The following is a 13581-nucleotide window of genomic DNA, read 5'->3' on the forward strand; positions in this document are numbered from 1 at the left end:
TGTGGTTCTCAGTGGTTCTCTGTGCGGTTCTGCAGCGGTCGTGCGTTTGGAGCTGTCTGTGTGTCTGCAGGCGTTTTGCTTTCCTCATCTCTGCATGTGAGTTAATTTTCCTTTCTGAAGCTGCGGGGATAATTTCTCACATTCTGAACATTCCCCACCTGAACCTGTCAGTGCTCAGCATTTTCTGAATATCTCTGGGATTTTCCTGAGAGGCTCCTCGGTTTTCGTGGTGACAGATCGCCACAGTCGGACCTCTGGCGGGCCGGCTCCGCCCGGCCGGACTCCAAGTCGTGATTAATCCCCCCGCCGGGCCGAGGACGGCTTTCGTGAGATGCTTGGGCACACCTGGGAGTGCTGGCTGGAAAACAGGGCGTGCGGAGGGAGAGCCGGGCCGGTTGGACGTCAGAGGCCGCCGGCCCCGCCCAGACGTTCCTCTCACAGCCTCCTATTGTTCCCGAGCCGAGGAATTCCCGGCGAGTCGAGGAGATTCCTCACAGGGTAACGAGCTGTTATGTTAGCGCTGGCTTTGCAAACGACTCTTGTCTGCTGTCTGGGACGATCCGCTGCACAGAGGGAGGCGTTGTTAGGCTGAGCGGCCAGGTGGGCCGGACTGGACCTGGAGGAGCTGCAGAGACCAGACTGGAGCAGGACCAGACTGGAGCAGGACCAGACTGGAGCAGGACCAGACTGGAGCAGGACCAGACTGGAGCAGGACCAGACTGGAGCAGGACCAATCCATCAGTCCATCAATACATCAATACATCAGTCCATCAATACATCAATACATAATGTGATAAATTAAAACAAATTCAATAAGTTTTTCGTTTCTGACTGGATGGAAACTCTTCAGTTTCTTTCTTGTTTTGAAGGACAGTTTAGTTTACAGATTCTTCATGATTCATTTTATTTGTTGTTTCTGTTGTTTTTTTTATTTATTTTGGATATTTAAAATGTTTTCCAGTTCCAGTGTTTAAATGTTCATTAGAATTTAACGTTTATGGAGCTGTGAGAATGAGTTCTTGGATTATTATGACATTATCATTATGTTACTGGAAAATGGTCTCAAAACTTTTATCACAATAATTTCTGGGACATTTCATCATCCAGAAACGTTTCTTACGGTGGTGAACGTAACTGAACCTGCAGCTGGTAATAAACTCCACCAGTTTCAATAAAATAGGCAGAAATCGATTTATTATCCAGATTATCAGAACCAGTCAGAACGACATCAACAGGTGCAGAGAGACTCACATTTAATTTATTTATAAAGAACCAATAAACCAAATATAATCTTGAAGGCTTTCATACTTATAAAGTATTATGCAGTGAGTAAAAATTAGATGTAAATAATGTAGAAGAGACAGTTGTTGAAGGGGTTTAATGAACTCTGGATGTGGAAGTTTTGTTTTTATGTTTTAGTGTTATGATGTTATATTTTTGTTTTCTTTTTCTGACATTTTACTTGTTTAAAATAGATTTCATTTAGTTTCATGTGCAGAAAAGTAATTTCAGTTTAATTACATCCTGATTTGTCCTCGTTACCAATCAGAGCACTAAGTTCATCTTATTATTTAAATCAGATTAAAAACCTTCTTTCTAATTTAACCCAGCAAAGCAGCGAGTTGTTGCCTAGCAGCATTCAGTCCTGGATGTAGCGACGGCAACAATCCCTCACACCCAGCATGCATGTGGCGACGGTGGAGAGGAAAACCAGAAAGAAACGTCCAGCAGGACCTGAAAACAGAGCAGAAGTTAGACATTCTGTACTCTCATGCAAAACCACGCAGACTCTCCGTCTGCGCCGATGAACAATTACTCGCCTCAAGTATGTTTTCTGTGCAAATGTGGAACATTTAATGGTAAATAAATAGATTGGTATCAAGTTTTATTTTTAAAGATGCAATAAAAGGAAAATATAAATCTTTTTTTGTTTTTAGAAAATATGTTTTTCTTAGAAATACTCGTGTAAGAAGCATCAAAGTGACACAGTGCTGTACTTTCTGAGTGATTCAGCCGATGTGTTCACGATTTCAGGCAGTCGGGACATTGAAACAGTTTTTCCTGACGCAGCGGGTCACGGTGACGTCACACCCTCGGTCCCAATAAACACAAACAGGAGCTCATCAGATGATGCAAATTTCAAAGATCTGCAAAATCACCTTATTTTTCTCACATTCAGATCTCCGTGTTTTCAGCAGAGGTGATCAGAAAAGACATGGCCAAGAATAACTGCMSTTTTAACCTTTAACCTCTGAGTTTTTGTGTTTTCTCTGAGCTTTGCTCGCTCTGACTTCAGGCTAAATGTTTGACTTTGTTGAGAAATAACCGCTGTTTAATAGCATTGCTAATGTCTCTCCATCTGGTTTCATCGACGGGTCAGCCCTCGATCAGCAGTGGCTGTTTCTTTATTTTTAGTTTCTGAGGAATCGCTGAAGATSCTCGCAGTTTTCTGAGGTTTGGTTTCGATTCTTAGACGAAACAGAAGGAGCCGTGGAGTTGTTGCTAATCTGAGGTGRGTTTTACACCYGAGTTATGATGCATAAAAAAATCTCAGCCTTGCAAAAGCTCACGCAGTGCAAACTTTCATTTGCTTTCAAATGAAGCTTAAACTCTTAAACTGTGGTGGAAAAGTAAATATTGAAGTGTTTGAGAAACTTTGCTGCGTTTTGTTGCTGCATGCGGCGGCACATCTCCGTCTGTGAAGCGGCGTTTGCGGCGTGATTGTCTCCTGCGGCAGACATGTCTTCAAGCTGCTCCGCAAACAAACAGCGGCTCTGCCGGGGAAACATGACCTCAGTATTATGTTTAGGCTCTGCAGGCTGCAGCGTTTGTCACGATAGCGCCTGCGGCGCACAATCCTCCGCAGATTTGTTTGCTAAATGGGCCGGACAGATTAGAAGCTCTCAGCGGTGGATAGTTTTCCGCTGCCAGTCGCAGCAGATCCCTGATGAGTGACGGCTGCAAGACGCAGGCGTGTCGGCGTTTGAACCGAGCCCAAAAACAGCTTGTATGACAGTCATTAACCGGGAGGGACAGATTCACGCTGCTCCTCAAAGCMTCACGTCCCAGAGCCAGAAAGACCCGCCACGCGTTAATCTGCGCCGCGTCCGGACTTGTCAGGGAGCGTTGAGGAGCTGCTGCACCGCGGGACGGAGAAAATGACTGACTGAAATGGGGCCTGTAATGAAAATGWCACATTTTGCACCTTTTCGTACGTCCATGTGGGTCTCACCTGCTTCTGAAAGCAACCAAACGTTTTGAAAAGAAGTTCATTCCTGAATATCCTAARTTAAAGATTTTGGTGACAGGAAAATGTTTCAMAATCCTTCCAGATGTAACGTCACACTGCTCGTTACCTAGCAACCCCAGCGAAGRCCAGGCTGTCACCTAGCAACCCACGCTGAGGTCCAGCATGTTTGGTCAGCTGATTTTACGGCTATATCCAAATCCAAAAGTACTTCATTGCAGTGAAATGTTGTTGTAACTCATTTAATTAACAGGAATGCTCTCCTGTAGCAGTCTGTGTTGCAACAAATTTGAAGAAGCCTCTGACTGAAGACGCTCTGTTCCTGGATCGTAACTTCTCTAATCTAAGAATGATTTTCAGAATGAAATGAGCATGTTTTGTTTAGGCCAGAAGAAGAAGCGTCACCTTTGCGCTGATTTTCAGCAGAGTGGGTTTGTGGTGAGGCGATGAGGCGATGAGGCGATGAGGCAGTCAGCTGCTGACCTGGATCTGAGAAAATAGCTGCTGAGTTTTTCTGAGGATCATTACAGGGTGGAAACCAACACGGAGCTGGATGTGTGTTTAAATCCGGCCCGCTGACTGAATCCGCTCCGGGATCATGACAACCTGTTTACTCTGATTTGGTTCTGAGATTAAAGAGCGGCGGCCGCTCAACACGCTGCTCCTCTTCTCCACAAACTTCAACTCTCACTTTTGGTTTTGCTGCTTCATCTCTGATCTGGAGGTGAAATAAACACGTCTGGACTCGTTGCAACCGCAGAGTTAGTGGCAGCATTATGAACATTAACAGATTATTAGTTGCATAACAAGAAGCGTCATCAGCAGCACTGAACGAGAATAAATTCCTGTTTTTATAGCACTGCAGCTGACATTCCTCAGAGTTACAAGTTGCCTTCTTATAATATTCAGGATACATCCCCAGATTGTGCAGCTTACTTTACAGTAATTTACGGTTCACTTTTTTAAAACTGCAAATTACTTTCCCGCGTTTCCTGGCCGCATACTTTAATGTTAAGGTTGCATTTCTGAAACTTACATGTTGCTTAAATTAGTTAATTTTGGAAATTCTAGGTTGCTTTTCTGGAACGTAAACAGAAAATTCCTGAAACTTACAGTTTGTTCTTCACAAATTATATATTTATTTCAAAAGAGACAATGCATATCACATCATATGTCAGAGTAAAGGTTTCATCTGCAGGCGCTCAGGATGCAATCTGACACGTTAGCAGGATTCTTCCATCAAAAAGACAAAGCAAATAAAAACCAGGTTACTAATTTAAAGAGAATTAAAGCCACTTTACATGAAATTACAAGCTACTTTCCAGGATTTCTTGTATATTTTTTCAAAGCTTAATTTCCTGAAACTTACAAGCTGTTTATAAAATATTCAGCGTTAATTCACATACCGTTCAGCTCACTTTACGGTGATTTGTGAGTTTTAGGAAATTATAMGTTACTTTTCTCAAATCCACAGATTCCTTGATGATAAATTTCTGAAACTTACAGGTTAGTTTTCCAGAATATCCTGTTACGTGTCCGGGACTTGGGAGGTTTATTATTTAAACGTACCTTCCTGAAACCTTCGGGTTAGTTTGGGAACAAACCGATGGAGCTCAGGTTCCATTCAGAGAATAAAACCCACAAACGTTTGTGTTGCTTCTCCAGAACTTTGTTCCTGAAACCTTCAGGTTTCTGTCCTAGAACTGATTCTAGAGCGGCTCCAGGTGTAACTCTGGGCCGGTGCCAGAGCTACAGAACCGGCTCGTCTTGGTTCTGTGCAGGTTAAACATGGTGGGTGATGACGGGGCTCAGTGGAGACGTGTGGTGATGTTTGCAGCAGGTTTGTTTTTCAATGAGCCTCAGTATTTCCTTGTATTTTGGGTTTTTCAGCCTCATGGATTCTGATTCCCAGTTAAAACAGTCGCAGCTCCGAATAGTCTGGAATATCATCAGCATCGTGTTTGGATATTTCTAGCTGTTTTTGAAGGTTTTTGTTTCATGCTCATCTTGATTTCTGATCATCTGAATCATATTTATGGATTTTTTTCTGACGTGTTTTCATGAAAACTTTGAGCTTTTCGGAACTTGAATCCTTCTGGATTCTGGTTTTGGTTTCTGGTGGTAATTTAGTGAAGTTCTGCTCAGATTTCCCCTGTTTGGATCCACAGCCAGATGGAAAAACATGCGACAGTAACCATGGAGACGGTCTGTTAGTGATAAATAAATTTATTGGCCAGAATTCGGCACCATTTCACAGAAATGAACCCGACAAACATGAGACGGACCAATATGGCCTCCGCAGGAATTAATAAATAAATCAGAGAGGAAAACATAAATTACAGGAGTGAAGAGAAAAAAAAGTCCAGCGGTTCTGGTTTCAGTCGAGTCCGAGGAAAACCGGAGCACCTTCACCGACATCATCATCATCATCATCATCATCATCATCATCATCATCATCATCATCATCATCATCAGCTCCTCTTCCTCGCGTTTATTTTGAAATGCTTCTTTCAGAGTCCCACTTTCAGTCCGAGTCGTTTTCCAGATAAAAAACGGCCTCGAAACGGAAAACATGGAGCGGATCAGGAAAACATGGAACGGATTGGGAAAACAGGAGCGGATCAGGAAAACATGGAGCGGATCGGAAAAACATGGAACGGATTGGGAAAACAGGAGCGGATCAGGAAAACATGGAGCGGATCGGGAAAACATGGAACGGATTGGGAAAACAGGAGCGGATCAGGAAAACATGGAGCGGATCGAGAAAACATGGAGAGGATCAGGAAAACATGGAGCAGATCGGAAAAACATGGAGCAGATCGGGAAAGCATGGAGCGGATCAGGAAAACATGGAACGGATCAGGAAAACATGGAGCGGATCAGGAAAATGTGGTACAGTTTCCAGCATATTTTAGATTTAAACACTTAACTTTAGTTAAAAATAATTTTTTGGACTTTAAATACATTTCAGACAATATGAAAATCTTACTGACCAAATAAACAGTTTTCGTCTTAAAAATACAAACTATTTAAACTTCTAACATCATTCAGGCTGTAGAAATAACAAGTAGATGAAAAAAAGCTTTCAGGATGAAAATCAGATTTTCTTCTCTGGATCTCGATTTCTTGCATCCTACATGGGATGCATCTTTTGAGTCATAGAAAACAAAGATTTGTGTCTTTGACCAAGAAATATTGAGGTTTTGCAACTCTTCCATGCTTCCCGTGAGACTGTGGCTGGAATCCCTGAGTCTCTGTTTGCTCTGTGGGAGTCGGGTCCAGGTGTTTTCCACCTGCGGGGGACCGCTGCAGCCCAGGGGCCCGCTCCTGGCCCCTGGCGCCGCTCAGCTCCGATACGGCCCTGCTGCCGTGTGTTTCAGTCTGAGCTCTGAGGGGATGCGTCCCATTTAGGATGCGGAGCTGTCGCCCTGCCACGGTCTGGCCCGGTGACGCCGCCGCGCCGGCCATTTCTCCAGCATCAGGCGGATCCGCCGGACCGGTCCGAACACGGCGGGCTGGACCCGGCTGGCGGCGCTGGCGCCTTCAGACCTGCAGAGGAACAACAGTCATCAGAAACCAGAACCAGAAACTTTACTGAAGAATCTATTTATAGAAACAGAACGCACAAAGTCTAAGCTCCGCCCACAAAAGCAAACAGGAAGCAGGTCAGGTGACAGGAAGGAGTTCAGGGAGTTTTTCACTCTCTCTGTTCTAATGAAGCATACTGCTGGAAAAATATTTCAACTATGGATGCCAGCAGAAAATTCAGGTTCTATGATTTTTCATTTTTCCCATTAAACGGTTGAATTTCAGGATGATGAATATTTTTCAAGATGGCTGCCATTTTTGAGCCTTTAAAGCCAATTCTTGCCATAAAATGTTCCCCATTTTCATGTATTGGATGAAGTTTATGTTACATCAAGTTTTTGACTTTGGTCATTTGATTCATGCAACTTTAAAGTGATTATATGAATAACAGTCAGGAACTGGAAGGAGATGAAGATGAGACGCACACATTCGTCTCAGTGGTTAGCGTTAGCTTACCTATTTTTTGTGTGTTTAGCGGTTTAGCATTAGCTTCCACTAATTTTTTGTGTCTTGTCGTTTAGCGTTGGTGGAGTTAAATTCTTGTTTAGCAAGTTTGCTAATAGCTACTGCCGATTTTAGTGCAAATATATATTCTCCATTAAAACCATGGCGGCCATTTTGAAAAATGTCCATCACAAAAAGGAAACACAAGATCAAGAAAATATGATTTCTATGCTACAAAAAATTTTTTTTTTGATTCTGGGATTTTTAAAAGTTTTCCCCAGAATTTACTGTTTTTATGAATTTCTTTCCTTTAGAGTGTTTCCTTCTGGATTTTCCAGATTCTTAGAGTTTTCTGTATATTTATAGATGTTCGGTTCAGGAGGACTCAGATTTGGTAACTTATGTTTTTCACCAACATTTTAGTCACCAAACTGCAGCAGCTGCAGGTGTTTGTTCCTCCTTATGTCGTCATTAAAGTCATGTGATGGATGGACGTTTGAGACCAGAACCGGTCCAGAAGGCGGGAAACATGAGCGAGGCGGGTAAAGTTCTGGTCGGATCCAGATTCCCTGAACGAACCGGGACTGCTGTGCGAACATGACGGAACATCCGGGAAGAACCCGGAAGTTCTGCAGGAACACCGGCTGTTCCAGGATGTTCCGATCCACCTGTGTTCTGTTTGACTCACCTGTCGGGTTCGCCCGTGTCTTCTGTCCGCGCGTGACCTGGGGAGCGCAKGCGTGCGCCCGTCGCCATCTCTGACCTGCATTGCACGAGATCACATTTCAGTCAGCGCCACGCGCACAAACCAGTTCTCTCGATCACGCAGGTGCCTCAGATGTTGTTGTTGTTGTTGTTGTTTACACACCTGAGGCAGAAGTTCACGCAGCTGTTGTCATTTCCATGCAGACACCGACATCTGGGCGCGCGCGTGGTTGCCGTGGAGACCGACAGGTCGCGCTTCGCCCGGGGCGCGTTCCCGAGTCCGTAGGAGACCACGCGCCTGGAAGGAGAGAAGATTTCAGATTAAAATGAGACACAATGAAATAAACAAACATWAAGGAATAAATCTGCTTCTTAGTGCGCCACAAACATTCCTGCGCATGCGTAATACCGCAAACAAGGCTTGGTTATTTTGTAGTTTTGGACGTTTTATTGCCATCATTCAGAGCTCATGATTTAAAGTCAATTCTTATCATCTGTTCACGTTTACATAAATAAATAAAATAATAATAATTTTCTACCAAAATAATTTATTTCTTTGTTTTGTTTTCAATCAGAGCCTAAAAATCTATCAAATTTTAGAGGATCGGAACCAAATGACATGGAAATGATAAAATCGTAATAAGTTTAATATTCAGTTACTAAAAATATTTCAGATTTAAATAATTTAATGATCATTTTCTTATTTCTCGAAAAGCGAAATTATAAAGGAAATAAGATTAAAACACGAAGCTTTTCGTGGGGAAAAAACAAAAAAGGAATAAATTTACAGCTAAATAGTTTCTTTACTTACTGCATATAAAGAGTCTGACTAAATAACAATAATTACGTTTTTAAAAGTATTAAGTATTTAATTCAGCTGTTAAAATATATTTTTTTCTGCGTGCATCATTTGATCCACTTTGTTTATTATTGTTTAACTGAAAGCTGAGATGTTCTGATGGAAGTTCGGTTTAAAAACACAAACTTGGTCTTCAGTTTTCAGCTCAAAGTGCCGCAGCAGAGTTCTGCGCAAACAGCGGCAGGTTGGTTTGGATGAAACCCGGACCGAACCTCCAGCTGCACTCACTCAGGTGTGTTGACCCAGATGATGTCCAGGTGGCAGAAGTAGACGCACTCYTTGTCCAGGAACGTTGCGCAGGAGCAGCGCTTGTTGCGCACATGGCGCTGCGCACTGGCAGGTGCGGCTGAGCGCGTCTCTGCGGCAGGCGCACACAGAGCTGGAAGGAAAGCAGAGAAACGGCGTGAGGTTTAGTTTTGTTGCTTTCTGCGTGTCGGAACCGTTTCAGCCGTCCGGAACCGCTCGGTTTACTGAGCATGCTCAGTGGGAGCCAGTTACCTGCGCAGAGCGTCACGCACAGCGCGGAGATCCAGAGTTTAAAATCCATCTTTTGTGAAATGAGTGATAATCCGCAGAGGAACCCGAGCTGAGCATGAATCCTGTTTCTGTGGCTCCACATGTGCAGCGCTGCGGCTTTATAAGCAGCCTCTTCCTCTTCTCCCTCCTCTTCCTCCTCCCTCTGAAGTTTGTTTGTCCCTGTGGGGTTTCCACTGCGCTGCAGCTTCCACCCAGCAGGCGGCGCACTGTCACAGACCCAAGAACGAGGCCAAAATCAGAGACTTTATGAACCTACAGGCGTCATTCTGGGCCATTTAGCCAAAAAACTGAGGATTTATGTTCAGGAGATGGAATAAAAAACTAAAACTAAACAGATTTAACTCTCAAACATCATTTAGAAAAGATTGAGAACAAAAAAGTACGACAAAAAAGTAAAAACTAGAAAAAACCGACTCTGTTCTTCACTATGTAAATCATAAATCCCACCGTTATTCAACACGTTCACAGACTAGAACACTCCTCTGGTGCAATAAGTAAAAATGAACACTAAAAATAAAATATGCATAAACATGCAGAGTTTCTGACTGTGGAGCTGAAATCCTGCATCTGGATCACACTGCAAAAACACAGTCTGCCACTACCGTTTCATCAATATGAAGGAATTATTCACTTACAACAACTACAGCTTGATGAAAAGTKACTTGTWAATTAGTTTTGTAAATTAGTTTTGTCTTCTTTTAGGTGTAATAACATATTTGGACTAGAAACTAGACTAAAATATTTGATGATATCTTGTGTTTTTGCAGTGCAGGTCATTCCTTTGGTTCAGTCAAAGCAGCGATTCATGTGAAAACAGCAGCAGRATGACCAGTTTCATCCTTACTGGGGTAAAACCACTGAAACCAGTTTGGCTTCATCCATTGATCTGTGATCGTTTGATCTAAACTTCAACGTCACACTGCAGGAAACGACTCTGCGAACAAACCAGTAGAACAAAAGACTTGGATCCTTTTCACAGTTACAACTTTTCCAGCGCTGTTGGTTCCTCTCGATTTAAAAGAATCCGTTTTATTCTGGTTGTCCTGCAGGGGGCGCTCTCAGCTAAAGAGTTTCATCAACGACCTTCATCTGAGAGAATAACTCCTCATCCTCACTGTGAGTGGAAACGTGTATAAAAACAACAGCAAGAGCAATTAGATTATAACAGCCTATAAATAAAAATGAAATAAAAATGTTAACCTTAGACATGTAGAAGTGAATCAGATGTTTCATTTAAATAAATATATGTAATCAAATTAGCTAAGATTAAGCAAAAAGTGTAAGAATTTTTACATTTCTTACATTTAAAGATCCTAAAGTGGGGCTGAGTGATGCGTTTACAGWCCGATGTGTGCAGGAAATTTCAGTTTCTGTGCTTCTAATGAGCAGAAATAAAGAGCAGCTGGAGGCTGACTGTTTGGTGCATCAGCATTTAAACTATGACGTTTACAAAACGATGAATAAAGACAAGAACAACCATGAAAACTTGTTTAATTTGACTTTATTTTTTAGCTTTTAAACTGTCCTGAAGAGTTTAATGCGTGAATAAAGTGAGAAATTGTTGCCAATTTCTGGTTCTGCTGCGGTTTTCTTGCCTGCAGTGACACAGGTCCTCCTGCGGGGGTCGCTGTTGGGTTTGGATCTGGATGGATCACTGCAGAACGAGGCAATCATCTGTAAACAACCKTCTGAGCTGTTCTACCTGAAGCAGGTCAGAGGTCAGAGGTCAGCTGCAGAAACTAAACACCACAAATCAGGAAAATCAGAATTTCACAGATTTTGCTCAAATATTTAGATCTTTAGAAATGCTAGCTTAGAGTTTTTAGAAATTGAGATTTCTTAAAATGTCACAGTTAATTTGAATTGTTTTTACAGATGTGATTCGTCACATAATACATCTGGTGACGCCATCTTGAAAGGAATGTTTATCAATATGTGATTGATGACATCTTCAATTACCGTTCAGAAGAGTCAGAATATGATCGTGTCGAGTCAAAACTCATGTTTAGACGTCTGCAGTAACAGGTAGTCAGACGAAAGTGATTTTATGATAACATGGCCTGCCATAGATTTACCTACCTGACCAGTCCACCTCATAACAGGAGCTGGTGTTACGTTTTATTTATTCCCACTTTTTTGGAGAAAATTACTTTAGCAGCATTTTTACTATGTTTTGCGTTTTAATTTTGTTGAGTAATTTTTAAACTTTTTTAACCAAAAATTCACCAAATTGTGTGAAAGTTCAATAAGTTTATTAAACGATTGATTTAAATATTAACCAGTTGCTCACTACCTTTTTAGCAAATACTTTTTTTCTCTTAATTGAGTTACTTTTTAAGTAAAAACGTTCGGCTACTCTACCGCTTTTATGTTTCTGTAATAAATTAGTTTTAGACCTGGAGAGTAATTCTGGTCACCTTTACTTTAAAAAGTATTTGGTGCCTCAACTAGCAGCCAGGCTGGTCAGACACTGTTGCTGGACGGAACAGGAAGTGGTCATCACCAGACTGTTCCCACGAAATGCCGATTTAACTAAGTAAGTGATCCAAATGCGTTGAGTGCAATGCGAAAAAGTAATTACCCCCCTAGTGGTAAGAGGCATCAATGAAGTCTTTTCTGTTTCTGGTTGAACTTTGACCTGCAGAACTGCCCTAAAGCAGTCACTTTGGAGGTTATTCCAGCAGGAACAACCTCTTATACCGCAGCACATCGATTAGATTGAAGTCCATACTTTGACTAGGCCACTGGGGCAGCCTACCTCACGTCGTCAGACTGGTTCTGTTTGGGTTCATTCTGGAATCCAGAGGCCTGGCAGGAATCTATGGAAAGCAGTTTTATTCAAAATCAAACACTGTTACTGATAAATATTCAATAATATTTAACCTTATTTTTTATTTTAGTATTTGTTATTAATTCCATAATGGTGTTTTATTTTGTAAATTTTTCATAGACTTTTAGTTTTTGGCTCCATTTCACTAAAGTGCATGAAATAAGTTGCTTTACTAAATAAAATACAGAAAATAAAAACACCGTTATGGAATTAATACTTAAATAAAAAAATAAGGTAACCATTTATTTAAATATGTTTTATTTTAAGGAATATTTGATTTTGAATGAAACGGCTTTCCATAGAATGAGGCCTCTGTGTGGCTGAGGAAACTAAATCAAAAAATGTGGTACAACACATTTATAAGGGGGGTAAATACTTTTTCACAGCTGTATATGTACTTGTATATTACATTTAAATGTATGTTTTATTTACCTTTTAAATTCACAGTAACTATTTAAATATGATTGTTTTGTTCAGTTTCTTCTGAAAGATGCAACAAGATGTCAAAAAGCTTCATAAACAAATATTTACTGATACAGTTAATATTCATACAGCAATGTAAAGCTACCATAATGCACATACTTATAGACTTATGGATCAAAATGTGCACTACATGGATTTTTAATAAATAGCTGAACACAACATCTGTACACAAACATTTTTGCCCCATAATCCATAGAGAGTCACTCAAACATTAAGAAGTCCGTCGACGTTTTCGGGTCAAATTTTCCAAAATAAATCTGAAATAAACACAAACAGCCAGCGGATTATTTACATGGAACTCCGAAAAGGCACGATCGTCTTTACAGCATGTACAAAACAAACGGTTGGTCGTCGGACGATGATTGCACGTAACAACATCAGCATCTGTGCTTTGGAAGGAAGGAGAGCCGCGGCTCGAGTGTTTCAGTCCTTAAAAGTGACGAGTTACAAAAACAGAAGAGAAGAAGAGGCGGCGGCGGCGGCCTCAGGTGGCGATGACGAGTCGGTCTTCGTCATCGCTGGACGCCTCGTTGTATTCGTCCGTCAGCTTGGTTGGGCCGGCCGCCGGTTCCGGTCTGTCGGCGCCGGCTGCTGGGTTCTGCTGAGGGGGGATCCGTCCCTCCTTCTCCGCCGGCGGCTCCGGTGTCGCTGGCGGCTGGGCGTCGGCGCCGGGCGGCAGCGGGCTGAGGGCGGACAGCGACGGGATGATGGCCGGTAGCGCGATGTTGACGATCTGCAGGCCCGGCACCGGGTTCTGGGCGGCGCCCTGCGGAACCGGGCCGGGCGTCAGGACCTGCAGGCCCAGCGCGGCGTTGAGCGTCAGGCCCGGCGCGTTGGCCAGCCCCATCAGGTTGAGCGTCTCCAGGCCCGTCACCGGGCCCAGCGGGA

At 42.5% G+C, this 13581-nt stretch overlaps 2 protein-coding genes across 2 annotated transcripts in view; both read right to left on the bottom strand.

Annotated features, from left to right (window-relative positions):
• Positions 1-5455: 5455 nt before the first annotated feature.
• On the bottom strand, positions 5456-9477 carry edn1 (endothelin 1). Its single transcript, XM_008422920.2, has 5 exons — positions 9342-9477; positions 9072-9222; positions 8148-8282; positions 7968-8042; positions 5456-6796 (listed from the first exon to the last, which is right to left on the bottom strand). Exons 1-5 carry the CDS (start codon positions 9460-9462, stop codon positions 6655-6657), a joined length of 624 nt encoding a protein of 207 aa, XP_008421142.2. The 5' UTR covers positions 9463-9477; the 3' UTR covers positions 5456-6654.
• Positions 9478-12713: 3236 nt separating this feature from the next.
• Positions 12714-13581, bottom strand: part of hivep1 (HIVEP zinc finger 1) — a 42991-nt gene continuing 42123 nt past the window's right edge. The window contains exon 10 of the mRNA XM_017307383.1: positions 12714-13581. Within this exon, the coding sequence (XP_017162872.1) occupies positions 13178-13581 (404 nt within the window). The 3' untranslated portion in view covers positions 12714-13177.

Source organism: Poecilia reticulata, linkage group LG11 (genome assembly GCF_000633615.1).
Source record: "Poecilia reticulata strain Guanapo linkage group LG11, Guppy_female_1.0+MT, whole genome shotgun sequence".
NCBI classification, from domain to species: Eukaryota; Metazoa; Chordata; class Actinopteri; order Cyprinodontiformes; family Poeciliidae; genus Poecilia; species Poecilia reticulata.